This window comes from Ranitomeya variabilis, chromosome 1 (genome assembly GCF_051348905.1).
Source record: "Ranitomeya variabilis isolate aRanVar5 chromosome 1, aRanVar5.hap1, whole genome shotgun sequence".
Classification (NCBI taxonomy): Eukaryota; Metazoa; Chordata; class Amphibia; order Anura; family Dendrobatidae; genus Ranitomeya; species Ranitomeya variabilis.
The window spans coordinates 318,148,602-318,175,150 of record NC_135232.1 but is presented as its reverse complement, the minus strand read 5'-3'; the positions used below and the strand labels follow the sequence as shown (position 1 = coordinate 318,175,150).

The window sequence follows — 26,549 nt, the reverse complement described above, 5'->3', positions numbered from 1 at the left end:
AGAATTCTGGCATTAAAGTGCCAAAAGTACAGCCAGGCGCACCCAAAAAGATTAGCCATAATTATGCCACAAATTACAACAGAAAAGTACGCCTGCGCCTAACTGGCATACATTCCTGGCGGTGGCACAAATCAGGTGAAAGATGCAACACATTCATGAAATAAGAGTGTGACTACCTTAATGAGGGATTTTTTTTTTTTTAATTAGTGGATACATTTTAGCCTATGGCTTTTCCAGCTGGACTCTTGGATCTATTGGATTTGTAATTGATAAATGTCCACCATTGTTTTCTATAAGTTGTCTATTTCCATGCACCAGTTTCTTGGCTTGGAAAAATATGCAAAAGTAAGCCAAAAAGAGGCGGTGTAAAATTAGACCTGGCAGTATACATATGCAACACATGTATTATTCTGCACAAGCCACTGTGATAACTCTGGCATATTGTAAGGTGAACCTGACAGCTGATACATGCTGCCCGGTCCGTGGGCAACATGTATCAGGCACTGGCTGTATGATCTCAGCCAGGGGTGTTTGACTATGAAACTGCTGCGTTTCAGACAAATACATACTGTAAAAAATGCTGCAATCTGAACCACGTTGGAGACTTGTCGGACAGGTGGGTCCCCTGGTGGCTTCTCTCCACCCCTTGTCCTGGAGTGACAGGTTTCACCCTACACATGTATACAGAAAGAGACCTGTCACTCCAGGACACAGGGCAGGGAGAAGCCGCCAGGGACACAGCTGTCAGACTAGTCTCCAACGGGGCTCTGTCCCCAGCAGCTTTTAACGTATGTTTTTATCTGAAATGCAGCAGAGTTTCAAAGTCAAACATACCTGGCTGAGATCATAAAGCCAATGCCGGATACATGCTTCCCGCAGATCGAGTAGCATGTATTAGCTGTCAGGTTCACTCTAAAGGGAATCTGTCACCTAATATACATAATGTAGAAACGGTGATCCCAGCAATATGTCACTTACTGGGCTGCTTGCTCTAGTGTTGAAAAAAATCATTGTTTTATCAGCAGGAGATTATCTTTAGAGGACTAGTAAACCTACTGACTCCTACTGCGCTCGGTATGACCCCACCCCTAACACTGATTGGTAGCATTCTGTACACGGTACATGGACAGAAAGCTGCCAATCAGTGGTGTGGGCGGGTTTTTGCAGAGCTCAACATTCAGTGAACTGATAGATCTGCCAAAGATAAAAGTGATTTCATCAACATGACAGCATGCAGCCCAATAAGTGATACATCACTACAATCAGGGTTTCTATAGCTGCAATATGCTCCTCTCAAAAGGGGTAGCAAGAATCTGGTGATAGATTCCCTTTAAGATGCTAGGTTTCCACTGTCTGGCCATTACACAGACATTAGTAAATCTGTACCGAAACTGTGGTTTACAGTAGTGGTGCAGCAATGGCAGGTTCAATATCTCCAATACAAGCCCAAGCTTGACTTATGACCGTGAAGCTCCGTTACAATCATAAAGTCTCAAAAATGGCACCGTTCAGGCAACTTAAATACTGAAGGAAACGTACCAAGAATGGCAATACATACGCCAGCAGTGTACCAAACCATGCTGTAATAAAATGCGTCCAACATATCTTTATAAATTGGGTTGTCCACCAATAGGACAGCACCTTCTTGATTTCAATGTTCAGCCCTGATAAAATAAAAGTTATATTCACCTTCCCCCTCCCCCGCACCGTGTACAGCTGACATTAGCTACCCATGTTACACAGTGATCTGCTAGTGGCACCTTGAGCTTATCAGTCAGCATTCGACATGGTGCAGTGTATAGTTATATCAAGATATCTAAGTCTTGTCTGTCTCTACCACTCAGTTTAAACTTTTATAATCTTCCATCCCCCGCCCTAAAGCACTGCAAACACTGCCTACGTTGCAGATTGCAATCAATCACAGCAAAGTTTTCATTTTACCTGAGCTATTAAAAAATGAAAGCGGAGCTATGAAGTTTGCAAAAGAAGAGTGGTCTTAAATACCAGTTGGGAGGTGTAAGAAGCTTGTTGATGGTTATAAGAAGCGATTGATTGCAGTTATTTATTCCAAAGGGTGTGCAACCAAATATTAAGTTGAGGGTGCCAACAATTTTGTCAAGCCTGTTTTTGGATTGTGTGAAATGATGTCCAATTTGCCCTTTTTTCTGTTTTTGTGTTGTTCCAATACACATGAAGGAAATAAACGTGTATAACAACACGTTTAATTGCAATCATTTTCTGGAAGAAATACTTCATTTTGTGGAACAATTTCTAGGGTGCCAACACTTTCGGCCATGACTGTGTATATGTATATATATACTGCTCAAAAAAAAAATATAGGGAACACTTAAACATCACAATGTAACTCCAAGTCATTCACACATTTGTGTAGTCAACCTGTCCAGTTATGAAGCAACACCATTTGTGAATCACTTTCTCCTGCTGTTGTGCAAATGGAACAGACAACAGGTAGAAATGATAGACAATTAGCAAGACAGCCCCTATAAAGGAGTGGTTTTGCAGGGGGTCACCACAGACCATTTCTCTGTTCTCAGTCTTTTTGGCTGTTGTTTCAGCCTCTTTTGCATTTTGTCATTCCTCTCACCCCTAGAGGTAGTGTACAGTAGCATGAGGCAGTATCTAGAACCCACAGAAGTTACTCGACTAGTGCAGCTCATTAAGGATGGCACATCAATGCAAGCTATGGACAGAAGGGTAGCAGTATCTGTCAGCACAGTTTACAGAGCATGGAGCAGATACCAGTAGATAGGCCAGTACACCAGGATACGTGGATGGGACCTTAGGAAAGCAACAACCCAGCAGAAGGACCGCTACCTCCTCCTTTGTTTAACGTGGAACAAGAGGAGCTGTGTCAGAGCCCTGCAAAATGACCTCCAGCTGGCCACTAACATCCATGTGTCTGCTCTAACTGTCAGAAACAGACTCCATGAGGGTGATATGAGGGCCCAACGTTCCAAAGTGTATGTTGTGCTTACAGCCAAACACCGTGCAGGGTGACTGGCATTTGCCAGAGAACACCAAGATTGGTAGATTCAACATTGACGCCCTGTGCTCTTCACAGATGAAAGGTTTACACTGAGCACAAGTGACAGACGTGACGGAGTCTGGAGACGCCATGGAAAACATCCAGCTGCCTACAAAATCCTGCTGCATGTGCATGAACAGTTTGGCAGTGGGTCAGTAATGGTGTGGGGAGGCATTTCTTTGGAGGACCACATAGCCCTCCATGTGCTAGCCAGAGGTAGCCTGACTGCCATTAGTTACCGAGATGAGATCTTCAGATCCATTGTGAGACCATATACAGGTGCACTGAGCCCTGAATTCCTTCTGGCCTCATGTGGCTGAAGTGTGTCAGCAGTTCCTGCATGATGAAGGCATTGATATTATGGACTGGACACCCTATTCCACAGACGTGAATCCAATTATACACATCTGAGACATCATGTCTTGTTACATCCACCAACGCCACATTGCACTAGAGACTGTCCAGGAATTGATTAATGCTTTAATGCAGATCTGGGAGGTGATCCTTCAGGAAAACATCAGCTGTCTCATCAAGACCATGCCCAGGCATTGTAGGGAGGTCATACAGGAACGTGGAGGTCACACACATTTCCTTGTCTTGAGGAATTTCCACTGAAGTTGGATCAGCCTGTAATTTGATTTTCCACTCTGATTTTGAGTATCATTCCAAATCCAGACCTCCATTGGATATTCATTTTAATTTACATCAATAATTTTTATTTTTTATTGTTCTCAACACATTCCACTCTGTAATTAATAAAGATTTGCAACTGGAATATTTAATCAGTGATATCTAGGATGCGGTATTTTAGTGTTCCCTTTATTTTTTGAGCAGTGTATATACGTGCACATACATTTACTGTACACACACAGAGGGTAAAAAATGAATTGAACACATCAGTAATTTTTAAATTAAATATATTTCTAAAGGTGCTATTGACAAAACATTCTCACCAGAACAACTCATCCAATCAACGCAGGCAAGGAAATCAAATATATGTGTCTGTAAATTAAGTCTTTCTTAATGTGTTGAATACTTTTTCTCTGTATCATTTCTCTTTATTACACAAACCATCTATGGTTTGATTTATTTGCCTGTGTGGATTGGATGGGTTCTTTCCAACATCTAGTGAGAACTTCTTGTCAATAGAACCTTTAGAAATGTATTTACATAGCAAATTGGTGACGCGATAAATACTTATTTCACTTGCTGTATATTGGATTATGCAAATATTGCATTTATTCTTCAAGCTAACCAGGGTTATACATGTAATTAACATCTTATTTTAAACATAAGCTCTATTCCTATGTATTTATTTTCAGTTTTATTTTGTTATTATTGTGCCATCTAGTGTAGGATGAGGATATATGCACTTAGCATTTATAGTAATTGTATTATGGCGTCATCTACTGGAAAAATATAATCATTATTTTCAACAGCATTGCAAAGAACAGGAATCCTGCCCAACATCTAGTCTTCATGTATGTATCATTTTCATTATCATTACATTATTATTTTGTTATATAGCGATAAATTCCTCAAGGATGCTGCACATGCTAAATTGTATAGGGAAGAGATGTAAGCAGCACCTTTTCACAAGAGAGGCAATGATTTATAGATCGGCACGTACTCGATCGCCACTCATTCTTTATGGGGTTAATGGAAAAAGCACTTGGCAGCCCCACAGTGAGTGAATGCAGAGGGGGTTGATCATACACACTGCTGATTCATTCTGCCAATCGGTGAGAGTCTTAGTAGTCGGACCCCCACCAATCTATTTTATAGATCGGTGATAACTGCTGTTCACAGGACTAAACTTCAGTTTATTTGATAGTGACCATTGTATGGACATTACTAATCTTACTGATTTATGGGGTCTACAATAACATTAGAATACAGCAGAGGCAGAAAAAGCATAAAGAGCTATGGATATGTGATAACTTGCCGATGTGGGACAACAACTTTAATAAATTAAGCCTATCCAATAGATTTCCAATGCATATTCATTTAACAGCTTGAGGCAGAAAGTAAAAGCGTAGGTCCATTCTCACTTGGTCTGACGCCATCTATTTTACCACACAATGTACTGAAAAATAAAATCCAAATAGGATGAAATGGGGAAAAAAAAATACAATTCCGATAATGTTTTGTGGTTTTCTTTTTGTGTTTCGATGTATGGTAAAATGACCAGTGAACAGGATTATCCGTGACAGTTTAATTACAGAGATACCAAATTAACATTTTTATTATATAGATATATATATATCTATATAACCGTTTAAGGGTCACTTCCGTCTGTTTGTCATGGAAATCACGGGTCGCTGATTGGTCGCGGCCAATCAGTGACGGGCACAGTCTGGCCGCGAATTCCCCTTCCCTACTGCCCTCCAGTCAGTGCCCCCATAGCGGTTTAGCAACCGTTACATGGACTGCATTACACCGCGGCATATCGCGATGTTATGCAGTCCGTTAACGCTGCCATTAACCCTGTAATTGTGACCAACTTTTTACTATTGATGCTGCCTATGCAGCATCAATAGTAAAAAGATCTAATGTTAAAAATAATAAAAAAATAAAAAATCATTATATTCTCACCTTCCGGCGCCTTTCCCGCTCCTCGCGATGCTCCGGTCCCAAGAATCCATTGCGGCAATGACCGGAGATGATGTAGCGGTCTCGTGAGACCGCTACATCATCACGTGTTATTGCCGCAATGCATTACTGGGAACGGAGGGTCGCGACGAGCATCGCTAGAGGCCTGGGCTGGATCAGGGGGCCGCCGGAAGGTGAGTATATAACTATTTTTTATTTGAATTCTTTTTTAAACAGGGATACGGTGCCCACATTGCTATATACTACGTGGGCTGTGTTATATACTGCGTGGGCTGTGCTATATACTACGTGGCTGTGCAATATACTATGTGGCTGTGTTATAAACTACATGGGCGGTGCTATATACTACGTGGCCTATGTTATATACTACATGGGCTGTGTTATATACTACGTGGGCTGTGTTATATACTGCATGGGCTGTGTTATATACTGCGTGGCCTGCGTTATATACTGCGTGGCCTGTGTTAAATACTGCATGGGCTGTGTTATATACTGCGTGGGCTGTGTTATATACTACGCCTCTGTGCTATATACTATGTGGCTGGGCAATATACTACGTGGCTGGGCAATATATACGTGGCTGTGTTATATACTACGTGGGCTGTGTTATATACTACGTGGGCTGTGTTATATACTGCGTGGGCTGTGCTATATACTACTATACATATTCTAGAATACCCGATGCGTGAGAATCGTGCCACCATCTAGTATATATATTTAAGTGGTGAAACAAATTCAGAAGAATATTAAAAATATATAATTTGTGTCGTTTTTGCTTTTTCGGCAAAACAGCTTCTACAACCTCTCAAAGATGGGGTGTTAAACCACTCAATATATAGGTTTCCATTATTTTCCAGTAGAAAATCATGTTTGGGAGCATCCCATTTGAAGATATGAAAAAACGGATCCGTCGAAAAAACGGAAGGAATGGATGAAAAAATGAATGCGACGGATCCATCGAAAAACCGGATCCGCTGTTTTCGTTTTTCACTATTTTTGCCGGATCCACCGTTCCGTCACGACGACAAATTTTGACTGACGCCAGAAGACTGAAGTGTAAAACAGGCCTAAGACACCTATCCATTACTAATCCTATAGTAATTAAAGGGTTAAATAAACACACACACGCAGAAAAAAGTAATTTTAATGAAATAAAACACCACACAGTTTTACCATTTACCGTACACTGTGTTCCAAATTATTATGCACAAAGAGTTTAGGAGTGATAAGGTTAGAATTTTTTTTGTTTGTCATTTAAACTCATTGATGGTGGTGTGTGTCAGGGCTCTTTATATCACTGAAAGCACTTGCAGATACCTGTGCAAATTAGTTTGGCAGGTGTGTCCAAATAAAGGCAAGACTACTTAAGAAGGTTGTTCCACATTATTAAGCAGCCTACATTTTTTGCCAAAATGGGAAAGAAAAAGGATGTGTCGGCTGCTGAGAAGCAACAAATTGTGGAGTATTTAGGTCAAGGCATGACTACACTCAACATTGCCAAGACACTTCATCGTGATCATCGCACAATCAAGAAGTATGTAGCTGATTCCCAACACACACGTGTGCGTGCTGATAAGGAAAAATTGAAGACTCTTTCCAACAGGGAATTGCGTAAGGTTAAAAGAGCAGCTGCAAAAATGCCTTGTCATAGCAGCAGAAAAGTTTTTGAAGCTGCTGGTGTCTCCAACGTCCACAGAACAACAAGATGCAGGGTCCTTCAGAGGTTTGCAGCTGTGCGTAAGCCATCCTGTCGACCACCTCTATCCACTGCACACAAGCAGAAACGGCTTCAGTGGGCCAAACGATACATGAAGACTGACTTCCAAACTGTTTTGTTCACCGTTGAATGCCGTGCAACGCTCGATGGTCCAGATGGATGGAGTGGAGGATGGCTGGTTGATGGACACCCCATGAAAACACGGCTAAGGCGCCAACAAGCAGGAGGTGGAGTAATGTTTTGGGCTGGAATCATGGGGAGAGAGATTGTCGGCCCCTTTATGATCCCTGAAGGGGTAAAGATGAACTCCATAATCTATGTGGAGTTTCTAAAACAACACTTCCTGCCATGGTTCAAGAGGAAGAACCGTGCTTTCCCCAGCAAGATCATTTTCATGCATGATAATGCACCGTCTCATGCTGCAAAAAACACATCTGCATCTCTGGCTGCTATGGGCATAAAAGAGGACAAACTTATGGTGTGGCCACCATCTTCCCCTGACCTCAACCCCATTGAGAACCTCTGGAGCATCATAAAAAGGAGTGTCTATGATGGCGGGAGGCAGTTCACATCTAAGCAACAGCTCTGGGAGGGTATTCTGTCCACATGCAAAACAATTGAAGCAGAAACCATCCAAAAACTGACAAATTCAATGGACGAGAGAGTTCAGAAGCTTATTTCGAACAAGGGGTCCTATGTGCAAATGTAACATCACCTAGAATAAAGTTTTCACTTGAAAACTGTTTGATTTAATTTTGTAATAAGCTGATAATGCTTATAACTTCACAATTGACCATTTTTTTGTTCAAAATAACAAAAAAAAAAGGTTGAAAACTCTGCTGTGCATAATAATTTGGAACATGCATTTTGAGTGTTTATTTTTTTTTAAAAGATACTGTTTTCATAGGCAGTTTGTTCCAAAACATTGCAATTATACTAGAATAGTAGATGACTGGAAAATAACAATGACTGCAATTCAGATAGGTAATTTAGAGAAAATATGAGGAAATATTATTTGCATAATAATTTGAAACACAGTATATATACTCGAGTATAAGCCGAGATTTTCAGCCCACTTTTTTTGCGCTGAAAGTGACCCTCTCGGCTTATACTCGAGTCAGTGTCTGCGTGGGGTCGGCGGGTGAGAGGGAGCGGCGGCTGTCACATACTCACCTGCTCCTGGCGCGGTTCCTGCATGTCCCATGGTCTCCGGGCAGCTCTTCCTGTGTTCAGCGGTCACGTGGTACCGCTCATTACAGTAATAAATATGCACGCATATTCATTACTGTAATGAGCGGTACGTGACCGCTGAACACGGGAAGATGCAGCCGGCTCCCGGAGACCATCTGACAGTGAGACGCTGACAGGGACCGCGCCGGGAGCAGGTGAGTATATCAGGGGAGGTGAGCATTGCGCGATAGTTACCTTCCTCGTTCCACCGCTGAGCGCTGCTCTGTCTTCCGTTCTCTGGCTGTGGCTGTTCAGGTCAGAGGGCACGATGACGCGATTAGTGTGCGCGCCGCCCTCTGCCTGAACAGTCAGTGCAGAGGATCGAAGACAGAGCAGCGCGCAGCGGTGGAACGTGGAAGGTGACTATCGCAAGTGCCGGGGGCCTGAGCGAAGAGAGGTGAGTATGTGATTTTTTTTTATTTTAATAGCAGCAACAGCAAATGGGGCAAATGTATGGAGCATCTTATGGGGCCACAATGTATAGAGCATCTCATGGGGCCATAATGTGTGGAGCATCTCATGGGGCCATAATGTGTGGAGCAACTCATGGGGCCCCTAATGTGTGGAGCATCTCATGGAGCCACAATGTGTGGAGCATCGTATGGGGCCATAATGTGTGGAGCATCTCATGGGGCCACAATGTATGGAGCATCGTATGGGGCCATAATGTGTGGAGCATCTCATGGGCCCATAATGTGTGGAGCATCTTATGGGGCCATAATGTGTGGAGCATCTTATGGGGCCAGATTGTGTGGAGCATCTCATGGGGCCATAATGTGTGGAGCATCTTATGGGGCCATAATGTATGAAGCATCTCATGGGACCACAATGTATGGAGCATATTATGGTGCCATAATGTGTGGAGCATCTTATGGGGAATAATGTTTTGAGCATCTTACGGAGCCATAATGTATGGAGCATCTCATGGGGCCATAATGTGTGGAGCATCTTATGGGGCCATAATGTGTGGAGCATCTTATGGGGCCATCAACCTTTATGCAGCATTGTATGGGGCAAATGTTTCTATGGAGCATCTTATGGGGCCATTATTAACCTTTGTGCAGCATTATATGGGGTATATTTTAATATGGAGCATCTTATGGGGCCCATCATGAACTGTATGGAGCATTATATGGGGCTCCTGATTCAATATGGATATTCAAAAACACTTAACCTACTGATGTCTCAATTAATTTTACTTTTATTGGTATCTATTTTTATTTTTGACATTTACCAGTAGCTGCTGCATTTCCCACCCTAGGCTTATACTCGAGTCAGTAAGTTTTCCCAGTTTTTTGTGGCAAAATTAGGGGGGGTCGGCTTATACTCGGGTCGGCTTATACTCGAGTATATACGGGTAATTATTCTGCCATTCCAAGCAAAGCCATCGATCTTCTGAAATAAAAATAAAATAATAAACCAACAGTATACTCCCTGATCCGTCGTAGTCCAATATAACGAGTGTCCCATGCAGAATCTGGGGGAGATAAAGCTTACAACCAGGAGTGCTGCTAATGCGACTGCTCCCAGCTGTAAGCTACTGGGGAATGAAGGAGACGGATCAGGCGCAGGCTCAGTAACGAGAGGTGACGTCACCGAGCCTGCACTCCCTCACTGCCTGACCTGAAGTTACCTCTACACCGTGGGAAAAGATCGGTGAAGAGGTTACCACAGGTAATGTATCTATTCTATCAATCTATTCACTCTATCTATTCTATCAATCTATCTATTCATTCTATCTATTCTATCAATCTATCTATTCATTCTATCTATCTTCTATCTATTCATTCTATCTATAGGAAGTTGTTTTTTTTCCCTCTGTGTGCACTCAACTTTATTGCCATGCACAAAGAGAAAAAAAATAACACCAAAAACAGGCCAAAAAACGCACCTAAACCTGCATTTTTGGCACAGCTTATTTCCTGCCAAGATGATCAGGTTTTGCTGCAAAAAAAAAAAAAAAGCAGCAAAAACGCCCTGTGTGAACTTACGCTCATAGTGTTTTCTGTATGGGTTAATTAATTTTAGTTTGTATTGTGATAAATCAGACTTTTAATGGACGAGGCGTTACCAAATATTTATTTTATTATTTCTTTACTTTTACTGGGAGTTAAACTGTGGTAATTCAAATTATTATATATTTTTTTGATTTTTTTATTAATCTTTTTTAACCTTATTTTTTAGACCTTTACAGGGGACTTGAACCTGCAATAGCGTGATCTCTTATACTATATAGAGGAATATACAAAGTAAATTGCAGTCTCTTTAGAAGCTCAGCCAAGATAATAGCACTAAGAACCTTCAGAAGGCTCCAGCTTCCATGTTAACCCATTAGTGCCCGCACTCGCGCCATGGATTGCCAATGAGCGCATGGCATATAAATGGTTAACAGCAGCAATATACACACTGTCATGATTCCCCTATATTCACAGCCCTGACATGAGTTTTAGTTGTTTCTCTCAATATTTTGAGAAAGCGGATGAGTCTAGTCAGCATGTGACAATTAGTATGCCAATTTCAAACATGAAGTCATGTGACTGACCACTCTCACTGGGACTATAGGGGAATCGTGACAGTGGGCACATGGAGCATACTGTCAAAATCTGGCAGTCTATTCTTTTCAGCTCAGACAATCCCTTTAGGATATGTTTTTGGCGCAGGATATGTGGACACGTTTTTTGGACACTCACTGAGTTTTTGAAGCAGAATACACTTCAGGGAAATGCCGGTGGTACTTATCATGAAGCGTTACCTTTGGTTAATTTTTCAGCGGCTTTGTCGCTTGTAACTTTTTTTTGACTGTAGAAATAAGATACTGAGCTGCCTGAAGAATGGACCAGCCATTTCTTTTAGTCACTTCATGGCTTTCAATACCTTAAGCGGTTAACATACCAGTCCAGCATGTTTTTTGGGGGCTTTTTAAGCGCTGCAGTGGTGCTACTAAGCTAATGTCACTATGGTCCTATGGTGCAATCTTTTGAATGCAACTTCTGACTGACCAGAAGTCGGTCACAAGCTCTCAATGTACAGTACAGACCAAAAGTTTGGACACACCTTCTCATTTAAAGATTTTTCTGTATTTTCATGACTATGAAAATTGTACATTCACACTGAAGGCATCAAAACTATGAATTAACACATGTGGAATTATATACTGAAATTCTGTCTTATATTCTAGGTTCTTCAAAGTAGCCACCTTTTGCTTTGATGACTGCTTTGCACACTCTTGGCATTCTCTTGATGAGCTTCAAGAGGTAGTCACCGGGAATGGTCTTCCAACAATCTTGAAGGAGTTCCCAGAGATGCTTAGCACTTGTGGGCCCTTTTGCCTTCACTCTGCGGTCCAGCTCACCCCAAACCATCCTGATTGGGTTCAGGTCTGGTGACTGTGGAGGCCAGGTCATCTGGCGCAGCACCCCATCACTCTCCTTCTTGGTCAAATTGCCCTTACACAGCCTGGAGGTGTGTTTGGGGTCATTGTCCTGTTGAAAAATAAATGATGGTCCAACTAAACGCAAACCGGATGGAATAGCATGCCGCTGCAAGATGCTGTGGTAGCCATGCTGGTTCAGTATGCCTTCAATTTTGAATAAATCCCCAACAGTGTCACCAGAAAAGAACCCCCACACCACCACACCTCCTCCTCCATGCTTCACAGCGGGAACCAGGCATGTAGAGTCCATCCGTTCACCTTTTCTGCGTCGCACAAAGACACGGTGTTTGGAACCAAAGATCTCAAATTTGGATTCATCAGACCAAAGCACAGATTTCCACTGGTCTATTGTCCATTCCTTGTGTTCTTTAGCCCAAACAAGTCTCTTCTGCTTGTTGCCTGACCTTAGCAGTGGTTTCCTAGCAGCTATTTTACCATGAAGGCCTGCTGCACAAAGTCTCCTCTTAACAGTTGTTGTAGAGATGTGTCTGCTGCTAGAACTCTGTGTGGCATTGACCTGGTCTCTAATCTGAGCTGCTGTTAACCTGCGATTTCTGAGGCTGGTGACTCGGATAAACTTATCCTCAGAAGCAGAGGTGACTCTTGGTCTTCCTTTCCTGGGGCGGTCCTCATGTGAGCCAGATTCTTAGTAGCGCTTGATGGTTTTTGCCACTGCACTTGGGGACACTTTCAAAGTTTGCCCAATTTTTCGGACTGACTGACCTTCATTTCTTAAAAGTAATGATGGCCACTAGTTTTTCTTTACTTAGCTGCTTTTTTCTTGCCATAATACAAATTCTAACAGTCTATTCAGTAGGACTATCAGCTGTGTATCCACCAGACTTCTGCACAACATAACTGATGGTCCCAACCCCATTTATAAGGCAAGAAATCCCACTTATTAAACCTGACACGGTACACCTGTGAAGTGAAAACCATTCCCGGTGACTACCTCTTGAAGCTCACCATGAGAATGCCAAGAGTGTGCAAAGCAGTCATCAAAGCAAAAGGTGGCTACTTTGAAGAACCTAGAATATAAAACATAATTTCAGTGGTTTCACACTTTTTTGTTAAGTATATAATTCCACATGTGTTAATTCATAGTTTTGATGCCTTCAGTGTGAATGTACAATGTTCATAGTCATGAAAATACAGAAAAATCTTTAAATGAGAAGGTGTGTCCAAACTTTTGGTCTGTACTGTAGGTCTTTTGAGGGCCAGAATGAGGCTCTCACAGACTTACAATGAAAACTGAAAAACCTATATCGAAAAGAAATGCCAACAATAAATCCGCTATATAACAGCCTACAAATATAAATCCTACAAAAAACATGATAATTATTAAAAACATAAATGCACAACATACAATAAAAAAATGAAAAATAAAGGGAAAATAATGTGCCAGACTGAATGATTATGCCAATACATCATAAACCCATTAGTAAAGTAGCGTATCTTCTGGCGTATAAGACGACTTTTTAACCCCTGAAAATCATCTCAAAAGTCGGGGGTCGTCTTATACGCCGGGTACAGCGGGTGCAGGGAGCGGTCCTGTATGGTTCCCAGGATCTGGAGGAAAGGAGACTCTCCTTCAGGCCCTGGGATCCATATTCATGTTAAAAAAAGAATAAAAATAAAAAATATGGGATATGCGTAGCCTCCGACGGCCCGCGGCTCTCAGCGGTGCAAGCGGCGGCCTCCGTTCCTAAGGATGCATTGAGCGAAGGACCTTTGATGACGTCACGGTCACGCGACTGTATCAACGACATTAATCACTTAAAAACAGAAAATCACAGACGTTATTCACTCTGTTACATCAGACGTCTTTACCCGTTTGTGACAAGAACTTCACTATCGTTTGGATGTGTGTAAAGCAACAAATGGAGCCCACATCGAACTACAGATTGGAGCAGATTTCACATTTCTATCATTTTTTGTTGCTTTCCAGTGACTGGTCAAAAGTGCACCATGACTTTACGGACACACTGTATATATTTTTGAACTATGCACTTCATGATTTATTGACATAGAATTACCTGTAGACACCTTATTTGTATTTATGCTTACTTACTTGGATATTACATATGTATGTATATTGTAGTGCAGCGGGGTTGGTGCAGTGTGACAGATAGGCAGGGGCCACAGCAAACGTGAATAATGCCCAAACTCACGCAGTGTACAGCACACGGTATACTCTGGATCGCAGGCGGGGAGTCACAACAGTCCATATCTGAGACCAGTTAACCAGGGTGACTGCACCACCGTATCACGCTGACGGTGGTGTATATATAAAAAAATAGCACTAGCTAAGAAAATGCATGATCACAACCAGAATATGTCCCGATCACACCATCAAAAGAAGCAATCAATCTGTAGCCAAGGCAAATCCATAAATACTAACCAAAATGGCACACCATGGATCCCCTTACACCACTCCAAAGCGCGATTCAAAGTCACTTTGTCAGGGACTCCATGTGTGTATATGTACGCCTGTTTGAACTTCTCTAATGGCCATCTGGATGATCCAGAGGAGGTATCGGAGAAATTAAGATGGTGAAATGAGACCAACATAGAACATTTTGGTATCAACTTCACGCGCCGTGCTTGGAGGAAAAAGAAGGATGAGTACAACCCCAAGAATACCATCCCAAACTTGAAGCATGGTGGGGGAAACATCATCCTTTGAAGTGCTATTCTGCAAAGGGAACAGGACGACTGCATTGAAAATGGGTCGTAGCTGGGTCTTCCAGCATGACAATGACTTGAAACACACAGCAAGGGTAACTAAGGAGTGGTTCTGTAAAAAGGATAGCAAGGTCCTGGAGTGGCCTAGCCAGTCTCCAGACCTGAACCCAATAGAAAATCTTTGGAGGGAGCTGAAACTCAATGTTACACAGCAACAGCCCCGAAACCTGAAAGATCTGGAGAAGATCTGTATGAACGAGTGGTCCAAAATACCTCTTGCAGTGTGTGCAAACTTGGTCAAGAACTACAGGAAACGTCTGACCTCTGTAATTGCAAACAAAGGTTTCTGTACCCCAATATTAAGTTCTGCCTTTTCTATTGTATGAAATATTTATTTAATGCAATAAAATGCTAATTAATTATGTAAAAATCTTACAATGGGATTTTCTGGATTTCTTTTAAGATTCTGTATTTCAGTGAAGTGTGCCTACAATAAAAATTACAGACCTCTCCATTCTTTGTATGTAGGAAAACTTGCAAAATCGTCAGTGTATCAAATTCTTATTTTCCCCACTGTATATATTTTGCACTTTATGATTTATTGATATAGCAATACCCGTAAACACCTTATTTGTATTTATGCAGAAAACACCTTTTTAATCTGCAGAGAATGTATATATTATATCAATGATTTGGTCCTTAGGTCTATTTATGATGTATCACATTCATACATTTGTTTGAATGTACAGTATATACTCTATATAAATTTATACACATAGTGCTTTCTTTTTTCTTTTTTTATACATATAGTACCTTATCCATGGGTTTATGATGTATTAGCATATTCATTCAATCTGGCACATCCTTTTCCCCTCTTTTTTAATTGTCTGTTGTGCATTTATGCTTTTTAATAATTATCATTATTATTGATCTTGTATTAATTAATTACATTATACTTGCCTTGCTTGAATACATTTTTGTAGGATTTATATTGAAAAGTGACCTGTGGCTGGCTCCAGCAAACACTGGAGCGATCCAGCAGGTCACAACCTTCTCAAGGACGACTGGAGTGGCGCTAATAGAAGGTGAAAACAGCGGCGGGTAAGTATAAGAATAGGGTCAGCGACTTTACGTTAGACGCACCGCTCCAGCGCTGCAATACAAATAAAAACGCTGGAGTGGTACTTTAAAAAAAGTTCAAAAAGACCGAACATATGTACAGCCAGTGATTTTGACTTTGCAGTGCATTTGGTAATTCTTTTTAGATATGATGTGTGCACATACCATTAAATGACAGTGTATTTGGACAAACCGACAGAATTTTAAATGGAATACATAAAATGTTAGCCATATTAAGAGATGTGGTAAGCTTACGATATTATGAAAATAATAAAGCAATCCAGTTTGCAAGGTTTGAACATGACTGTATGTACACAGAACAATTAAGTAAGCAACAAATGTAACAAAGATTTATATTTCTTACTGGGGCAAACACACAAGCAGGGCGGTGGTCCCAAACTTCTTTGTCACCTCCCTGTGTGAACAAAAGCAAAACAAATCAGTTTTTATGATGTGTGAAACGACATATTAGTGAGCAAGATAACACATAGAATTATTTGTATTTAAACTTACCAGGACCCATTATTCTGTATAATTGGCACAGAGGATAGAACGCTTACCTTACAGCACTGAGGTCCTGATGCCACAACATCTGAATGAAGGGATTTCCCTTAAGTTACTACTTGCTGTAGTTGTGATACAATTGCTTGTTTTATCTTCTGTCGATCTATCAGTTTTCTGAATGCTGAGCTCGGTATAACCCCCACCCACATCACTGATTGACTGCTACCTCTGTACACTGTGCATAGGCAGAAAGCTGTCAGTGTTGGGTGTGTGGGGGTTATACAGAGCTCATGAATACAAGGACTACAAGGCAGCAGGTTTACTAGTCTTACTCTATTGATAACCTCCTGGTGATAAAAATAGGGATTTTTGTGTGTACTCACCGTAAAATCCTTTTCTCCGAGCCACTCATTGGGGGACACAGGACCATGGGTGTTATGCTGCTGTCACTAGGAGGCTGACACTAAGTTGAGACAAAAAAGAGTTAGCTCCTCCCCTGCAGTATACACCCTCATACTGGCTTCCAGAGACCCAGTTCAGTGCAAAAGCAGTAGGAGATTAATAACAGTACAATACCTAATATTAGAGTACAACAAGTCAAAGAAAGTCAGGAATCAAAAAGGTAACAAGCCATAAGGCTAACAGGGTGGGTGCTGTGTCCCCCAATGAGTGGCTCAGAGAAAAGAATTTTACGGTGAGTACACACAAAAATCCCTATTTCTACATTGAGGGACACAGGACCATGGGACATCCCAAAGCAGTCCCTGGGTGGGAAACAATACAACCAAATAACTCTGTGTACCATCTGACTATAAATGCGCGACGGCCGCTTGCAGAATACGTCTGCCAAGGGCCGCATCCACAGAAGAATGAATGTGGACATTGTAGTGCTTTGTGAACGTATGCAGGCAGGACCACGTTGCGGCCTTGCAAACCTGCTCCGCTGTTGCCTGGTGCCGGATGGCCCAGGAAGCACCCATCGACCGAGTGCAGTGTGCTCTAATCCCCGCCGGGATAGGTTTGCCCCTGACCAGATAGGATTCTTGGATAGCAGACCGAATCCATCTGGCTATCGTGGCCTTAGACGCAGCCAAACCCTTTCTGTGACCCTCCGGGAGAACAAAGAGGGAGTCCGATTTGCGGAAATGAGCAGTTCTGGAAATGTACCTCCTAAGGGCCCATACCACATCCAGGGTATGAAGGGCCTTTTCGACCCTGTGTTTTGGCTGTGGGCAGAAGGAGGGAAGAATGATGTCCTCATTAAGGTGAAAAGATGAGACCACCTTAGGGAGAAAAGCCGGAGATGGGCGTAGGACTACCTTGTCATGGTGGAAGGCAAGGAAAGGCGCCCGGCAGGATAAAGCGGCCAATTCTGAGACCCGTCTGATAGATGTCACTGCTACAAGGAAGGCAACCTTCCAGGAGAGGACAGGTAGCGGGACGTCTTGCAGAGGTTTAAACGGAGGTTCCTGAAAAACACTCAGAACCAAATTGAGATTCCAGGTCTCTAACGGCATTCTGTAGGGGGGTACCACGTGGGAGACCCCCTGAATGAAGGTCCTGACTAGAAAGTGTACAGCAATCTTACGTTGGAACAACACGGATAAAGCTGAGATCTGACCCTTGAGGGAACTCAGCGCCAGGCCGGAATCCAAGCCGGACTGTAGGAAATCCAAAATGGAAGAGATTGAGAAAACGAGGGGAGGGCGACCTCGGAGCCTGCACCACGAGAAGAAGGCTTTCCAGGTGCGGTGATAGATGCAAGCGGAAGACGCTTTGCGAGCGCTTATCATGGTGGGAATGACCTGCTGAGAGAAACCGGCTTGAGTTAGAATCCAGGTTTCAACAGCCACGCCGTTAAACGTAGGGCCCCTGAGCTCTGGTGGAAGATCGGCCCTTGGCGAAGCAGATCCGGGCGGTCTGGTAACCGACAGGGAACGTCGGATACGAGCTGAACGAGCTCCGCGTACCATGCGCGACGTGGCCAATCCGGGGAGACAAGGATGACCGGAACCCCCTCCGTCTTGATTTTTCGGATCACCTTCGGTAGTAAGGGAAGCGGAGGAGACACATACGTGAGTTGGAACCGATGCCACGGGGATATCAGTGCGTCCACCCCGATGGCCTGAGGATCCCGAGAACGTGCTATGAAGTTGTGAACTTTGGCGTTCAGTCTGGACGCCATCAGGTCCACGTCCGGGGTTCCCCAGCGAAGGCAAATTTGCCGGAAAACCTCTGGATGAAGTTCCCACTCCCCCGAGGCAAGACCCTGACGGCTGAGAAAGACCGCCGCCCAGTTCTCGACGCCCGGAATGTGCACCGCGGAAATGGTAGAGTGGTTGGTCTCGGCCCAACGAAGAATGTGGGAGACTTCCTGCATCGCTGCCCTGCTGCGGGTACCCCCCTGATGGTTTATATACGCCACCGCTGTGACGTTGTCCGATTGAACTCGAATTGGGTGACCCGCGAGCAGGGGGTGAAAGCGTCTCAGGGTGAGTCTGATAGCTCGAATCTCCAGGATGTTTATAGGGAGCCTCGACTCCCGAATTGTCCAACTCCCCTGGGCAGAGTGGTGTAGAAACACCGCTTCCCAACTGAGGAGACTGGTGTCGGTAGTTACCACCAGCCAACGGATCGGGAGAAAAGACTTCCCCTGGAGGAGAGATGATCCCAAAGTCCACCATGTGAGGATTTTCCTGATCCGTGGGGACAGAGGGCATGGCCGATCGAGGGATAAGGGACTCCTGCCCCAGTTGTCCAGCAGAGCCTGTTGTAAGGGGCAGAGATGGAGTTGAGCGAAGGGGACCGCTTCTATTGCGGCCACCATTTTTCCCAGGATCTTCATGGCAAACCGGATGGGCCGTGGACGAGGATGACAGAGCGTCCGAGCTCCTTGCTGAAGCTCTTGGGCCTTGGACTGAGGAAGCAAGACCAGGCCCCTTGATGAGTCCAGGATCATGCCTAGGAAGGAGATCCGTCGGGCAGGAATGGGAGAGGACTTGTCCAAGTTGATTAACCAGCCCAGGCGCGAAAGAGAATCCAAGGTAATGCGGACGCTTGCTTCGCAGGCCTGATACGACGGACCTTTTATGAGGAGGTCGTCCAAGTATGGCAACACGACCACTCCTCGAGAATGAAGAATGGCCATGACAGCCGCCATGACTTTTGTGAACACCCTGGGCGCAGTGGCAAGACCGAAGGGTAGGGCCGTGAATTGAAAATGGTCCTCTAGGATGGCAAAACGGAGGAACCTTTGATTTTTGTAGCCAGAAGACACCAGATCTGTGACCCATTCGTCGTGGACGACAAAGAGCCAGACTTGTTGAAAAAGAAGCAGACGTCCGCCTACTTTGGAGGTGTCGACTGGAATAGTCCCAGAGTCATTGCGAAGGGAATCTGGCAGGCCTGGACCCTCTGGTTCTGGGTTGCCTAGGCTTTCCTCGCCAGGACTGATTCGGCCTGAAAGAAGGTCGAGAGTCTCTGTCTGAGCGAGCGGATCGTTCTGATCTGGATGAGGGGGCAGAATTGGACCAGAATGGGCTGCTGCGAAAGGGCCGAAAGCGAAAATATTGTTGTCGCTGAAAAGCAGCTTTGGGCCTGTGTTGCAGGAGGAACTTGCTCTTTCCTCCTGTAGCGTCGGAAATAAGCTGGTCTAGCTTTTCTCCAAAAAGACGCCCGCTCTGAAAAGGAAGGGAAATCAGAGACTTTTTTGAAGAGGAATCTGCACGTCACTCTCTGAGTCAGATAGCTCTCCTAATGGTGATGGCGTTCGAAGCCGCAGTTGCTGCACAGTCCGCTGCGTCGAGGGACGCATACATCACATAATCCCCAGCCATGGCAATTTGTTTGGCCAGGTCCGCCACCTCAGACGGAAGTTCCTGTTCCTGAATGGATTTCGTGAGGGCATCTGCCCAGTAAACCATTGCCTTGGCAACCCAAGCCGCAGCGAAGGAGGGAGATAGAGAGGAACCTGAGGCTTCGTACACTGAGTGAGCTAGGGAATCTAGCTGGCGTTCCGTGGGATTCTTAATTGAAGCACCATCAGGAACGGATAAGAGAGTTTTGGTTGCCAAGCGCGAAACCGGAGGATCTACTAGTGGAGATTCCGTCCAATCTTTAACAAGATCTGCGGAAAAGGGATACTTCGATTCCAGGGCCGTTTTGCCTGTAAAACGCTTATCCGGACGCTCCCTGTGTCGCCTGACTATCTCCAGGAAATCTGGGTGAGAGGCGAACGTCTTATGGGAACGCTTGTTTCTCGTAAAGGAAACGGAATGGTCCGGAGCAGAATTAGAGTCATCGTCCACTTTTAGTGCATGATTGACTGCCTCGATGAGGGAGTCGACAGTAGACCTAAACTCTGGAGCATCCGGGTCTAAGGATGCATCAGACTCATATTCAGAGTCGTGATCGCTACGGGCCCCTAGAGAGGGTGAGTGAGAAGTGGAGCTACCAGAGGCTGACTGGTGTGGTGAGTGCTCAGGGGAGGTAGTGCGGATCCGTTTTCTGGATGACCGTGCCTCCTTCCGGTGAGAGCGGCCCCTGCTGGCCGACGATTCCCCTGTTACGGAGGGCTCTCTTAACCCAGGAAAAAGAGAGCCCCGCTCCCCAGAGGGGTCCTGAAGGGATTTAATCGCTTTGGCTAGCGAATCCACGGACTGTGATAGTGACGCAACCCACTCAGGGGGGCTAGATACACTGGGGTCGGTGGCGGCGGAGGGCTCCTGGGCACCTGGGGCATCGTAGGCTGAGCAGAGGGGGGAACTCTGAGGCCGAGGAAGTGGAGCCTGGCAGGTGGTACACGCAGTAAAAAAGGTAGAATGCACCTTGGTGGTCTTTTTGGTCCTTGACTGGGACATGGTGTACCCTAATGTAAGAGATAGTGCTCAGGGTCTGTAAGCTGTGGAAGCGAGGGTGACGCTGCAAGGGAGAACCTAACGTGGTCTCCTTACCCGAGGTCCTGTGTCCCGCAGAGAGAGGGAGAAGAAGCAGCGGCGGTGCAGGAGGAGCGACAGCCGGCGTTCAGAGCGCTGCACGTGGAGGAGCTGGAGCTGCGGCGTGCAGAGAGGAGAAAGATGGCCGCCGGGGGTTGGGAGGGTAATCTCGCAGAGAGCGAGAAGCGCCAGGACCGGGGGGCGGAGCCGCAGAATGACGCTAAAAAGGGGGCGGAGCCTATCGGAGTCCGGCCTGTGCTAGGCCGAAGCCGGGGACTAAATTTGCAGCTTCGGCCCGGCGCGCGGCCGCGTGCGCCGGCCCCTAGGGGAGACCCTGAAAAAAAGGTGAAGGAGCCGTCCGGAACCGCTGGGACGACCGACCCCCCCCCCCCCCACATGTTATGGCACTTACCCCGAATAGAGGGGGAATGCTGAGAAGCTTGCTGCAGGTGAGCTGTGCCCGGGGTGATTAGGACGGTGCAGGGTTGGGGGAAGCCTCTATCCACCATCCCCATAAAAAGGGGGGTGGAGAGGAACCGTCCGCCTCCTTCCATCATCCGCTTTCTCAGTGGTGATGCAGTGGGGGCTGCACGGACGCCACAATGCAAGGTGCCTCTGAACAGCCGAGGGAAAACCTGGTGGGCAGGGCAGAATGTCCGGCAATAGGCCTGGCTGCAGAAGAGGATACTGGAGATGACACTCCAGTGCTCGTCTGATAAGGGAGGGGGGAGATCGGTGAAGGGGCCCGCCGCCCCTAAAATCAGCTCAGGAAGTAGCATCCCACGTCGCAGGAGAGGGTACGGAGAGGTAAAATTCCCGTGCTCGCCTGTTGTTGGTTCGGGGGAGATCGGAACATGAAAGAATCCGTCGCCCCCTTTGTCCGGGATAAAAAGGTTTAAATCCAGTGTGCCTCCTACGGACACTAAAGGTACCTTCACACGAAGCGATGCTGCAGCGATAGCGACAACGATGCCGATCGCTGCAGCGTCGCTGTTTGATCGCTGGGGAGCTGTCACACAGACCGCTCTCCAGCGACCAACGATGCCGAGGTCCCCGGGTAACCAGGGTAAACATCGGGTTGCTAAGTGCAGGGCCGCGCTTAGTAACCCGATGTTTACCCTGGTTACCAGCGTAAAAGTAAAAAAAACAAACAGTACATGCTCACCTGCGCGCCCCCCGGCGTCTGCTTCCTGACACTGACTGAGCTCCGGCCCTAACAGCACAGCGGTGACGTCACCGCTGTGCTTTCACTTTCACTTTAGGGCCGGCGCTCAGTAAGTGTCAGGAAGCAGACGGCAGGGGACGCGCAGGTGAGCATGTACTGTTTGTTTTTTTACTTTTATGCTGGTAACCAGGGTAAACATCGGGTTACTAAGCGCGGCCCTGCGCTTGGTAACCCGATGTTTACCCTGGTTACCAGTGTAAAACATCGCTGGTATCGTTGCTTTTGCTTTCAAACACAACGATACACGGCGATCGGACGACCAAATAAAGTTCTGGACTTTACTCAGCGACCAGCGACATCACAGCAGGATCCTGATCGCTGCTGCGTGTCAAACTAAACGATATCGCTAGCGAGGACGCTGCAACGTCACGGATCGCTAGCGATATCGTTACAAAGTCGTTTCGTGTGAAGGTACCTTAAGCTTGAACTGGGTCTCTGGAAGCCAGCATGAGGGTGTATACTGCAGTGGAGGAGCTAACTCTTTTTTGTCTCAACTTAGTGTCAGCCTCCTAGTGACAGCAGCATAACACCCATGGTCCTGTGTCCCCCAATGTGGCGAAGGAGAAAAGTAATTTTATCAAAACTACAGCAAACAGCCCAGTAAGTGACATATTGTTGTAATCAGGGTTTATGTCTTTAGATTATACTACGCTCAGATTAGGTAGCAAAACCTAGTAACAAATTCCCTTTAAGAAATTGTTTTAAAAGTCACACTAAAATCAGGGAGAGATGTGTGGACAAATAGAACTAAGAATTATTCAAGGGTGATATAATCAAAGGCAAATATAAGATATAGATTATAGGTGTTCCCTGTACAAAGGTAGCAACATATATAACCCAATGCTAAAATCTAGATATATTTGAGTTTCACTAACATCAGAACTTTAACTTGCCTTTAAAACAATGTCACGAGCCTCCATTAATAACTGATGTCCTTCTCGAGTACCATTTTCTACCAGCACCTTGAAGATCAAGATAAAAATAATGAATGATAACGAATGGAGAATTAAGTGGAAAATGCAGTAGCTAGTAGATACTGACCAGGAAGCCCCCTGTTTTCCTCCATAATGTCTGGATGACTCTCTCCCGTTCAGCAAAGTTAGGAAGTTCATTTAAAGAGTATGCAGACACAACCAAGTCAAACTGTACCTGAAAAAAAGCAAAACAATCCAGAAAAATTACCGGTAATTATAGCAACAAAACCCTTTAATGCAGGTCAGAAAAGCTGTGATTTCTCAAACACAAAAGATAACATCCACTTGTTATTTAACTACTTCCAGACAGCCCATAGACTTTAAATGTACAGACGGTCCACACTTTACTCTGCACTGACATTAAGTGTCAGTACAAAGTAAACTGGTTGCACAAGATTATGCAGCTTCTATAGCAGGGAAGGGATGAGAATTGGCAGAGACATCTGGTCTGCCATTCAGAAGACATAGATGGGTCATTAGCATCTGTACACCATACATGTCCAATATATGAAACTATTCTATAAAGAAATGAAAATGCAATTTAAAGTGTTTTCTAGCTGTCCTTTGTGGTCATAAAAAAAATAAAACATGTGAAAACCAGAGACGCATTTGTTATTTTTCTTTTCATTTTCCTCTGATCTCTGAAAAATAACCAGTATACCTGTAGAGCCTCAAATTATATGTACCAGAAACCAAAGATATGTGCCCTACTACACAATTCACGCGAGACAGAAACATAATGATAGTCAGATAATAATGACTGAATAGAAATAGATATTAGTCCACAGGACAGATATACCAGGCTGTAGTTTCCAAAAAACTAGTGAAGGTAAGCTGCTCATTCAGCCCATACGGGCTCACAGACTCAAGCCAATACAGCCATCTGTTTTCCCGTTGTATGATCCTCCTATCCCAGTCCCCCTGTCTGACGGATGGTGAGATGACCTCTATCACACGAAATGATATTGACCCAATCTCGCCCCTGTATACTGTGTTAACATGACGTGCCAGTGGTGTATCCCTGCCATGTCTGATGTCCCCGAGATGTTCCCCGATGCGAATACGTAATTCCCGCTTGGTTTTACCCACAAAGTCCTTGAGACAAGTACACGTGTTGAGATACACCACACCTGCTGTTCTACAGATGGCAAAATACCTCATTTCATACCTCCTGTTTGTAGTCGAGCTGGTGAAGTAACTCGAGGGGCAAATATAGCGGCAAAAGTTGCAGTGACCACACCGGAAAGTACCCAGTGATCTATTGACTAGCCATGTACTTTCTTTCTTTGGAGGAACAAAGTGACTCTGTACAACACGGTCTCTCAGTGACTTTCCCCGCCAAGCCAAATAGGAAATGATCCTAAGTATGCAATCAGATGGCAGTATTACACGGATGATCGCATTGCAATGCTCGGACTGGCTGGTGGCTCTCCTGACCCAGGGCCTGACAGCTACATAGAAATACATGCCATCACCCTCCGGTCAGGAGAGCCGCCGGCCAGTCTGAGCATTGCAATCCTTTCGTCCTTAATGTTATACGACCTTCTGTTAGTGATCAGTTTTCACATGAACAGATTGTAAGCTCAAGTTAACCATTTCTCCTTCACCAAACACAATGTTGGGTTGTGAGCAGAATGAGGTTGATACTGAAATGACTTACCTTTGGTGACACTGGCAAAAACTGTCTAAAATGAATGCCTGAGATATGCATCTGACCTTTTTCTGACCCACCTGCCCAGGAACACAAAATAGAAAGGTTAATGGCTAGTAACAATTAGGCAACTAACTATTTGCAGAACAACCAAAAATTGTCATGGCAGAGTCAGCAGTTGCACCGAGATCATGCAGCCACAGGAGCAAGAATCTGGAAGTCAGAGATGGCCAGACTCACCACAGAGAAGGAACAGATTATTATCACTATTATTATATTCTTCCACATCTCTTCCTTCCTGATCACAGTATACACGGTAATGAATGGGCTCTGTATATACAGATAAGGAAACAGAAAAAGTGCTTCCTCCTTCCAGGCCTGTGGTTTATGGTTGGGGGGAGCAGGAGCTGTTGGGTCAACTGAAGTTGCCCTGTAACTGGAACGAATAAGCAAGCCCCTGTTACAGGGGTTATCAGCAATGAAAAAAAAAAATGTTTATGTTGAAATGCCCCCAAAAAGGTAATGTATGATTGCATTGAGGCACAATGTGTGAAATAAATGGAAATTAGAAATAGGAGAGAAAAAAACCATGATGAAAAAAAGTGTCCGATATGTAAACGTCGTTGTTATATATAGTGGAACCAAATTTAAAACGTATTTTAGTGGCCATAAAAGAAAAATTCAACAAAAATGTGAAATACAGAAGAACATTTTATGTTTTACATAAAATAAGGTCTCACAATTCACAAATAAAGAGTAAAAAATTATTTGAACATCCAAACAAGAAAAATGTGGGAGTTCTTAAAACTGCATGTATAAAAATGAAAATATTCTTGGTGATGAATCGGAAAACACAACATGGTCCTGACCTGGTTAATGTAGAAATAATTAAAAATACATCTCTAGAAGGTTTTCTGGTGTCAGAAAAAAAGGCTGGCATTCACTAGCTGGCTGCAGACTGCCGTATTGTGACAGTGTGTGAGGCGCACTCTGTCACGGTTCCTCTCGATTTACAACTTGAATACATGCGGTCACATGCCCACTAGTCACATGCGCTTCTCTCAATTCCTTACTAATGTAAGGAGTCATGTTAGACTAGTCGGCATGTCAGCGCAGATATGTTAAGTCACAGATAAGCGGTCATGTGACAGCCCTGGCAGCACAGGAAACAAAAGGGAACCATGACCGTCATACACTGTCATGATTCGGTAGTCTGCAGTCACATAAAGTGACTGCAGACTTTTCTTCGAAAACAAAAAAACCCTTTAATAATGAGGTCAAAGTGTATTACCCTTTAATACCAGTTCGCTGAGAGTATTCATTGATGCCGAGGAATCGATACACATATATTCTTTGAGAGTTTTACCCCAAATACCATGGGCCGCCCTGCAAAGCAGAAAAAACACAGCTGACAAATA

General features: G+C 44.5%; 1 protein-coding gene across 1 annotated transcript in view; it reads right to left on the bottom strand.

Moving 5' to 3' along the window:
- The window catches only part of METTL17 (methyltransferase like 17), a 74,171-nt gene that overhangs the window by 5,969 nt on the left and 41,653 nt on the right, over positions 1-26,549 (bottom strand). Inside the window, exons 7-11 of the mRNA XM_077297839.1 lie at positions 26,423-26,517; positions 25,141-25,211; positions 23,548-23,655; positions 23,400-23,468; positions 16,208-16,258 (exon numbers count right to left, since the gene is read on the bottom strand). Of these exons, the coding sequence (XP_077153954.1) occupies positions 16,208-16,258; positions 23,400-23,468; positions 23,548-23,655; positions 25,141-25,211; positions 26,423-26,517 (394 nt within the window). The remainder of the gene's footprint in view (positions 1-16,207; positions 16,259-23,399; positions 23,469-23,547; positions 23,656-25,140; positions 25,212-26,422; positions 26,518-26,549) is intronic.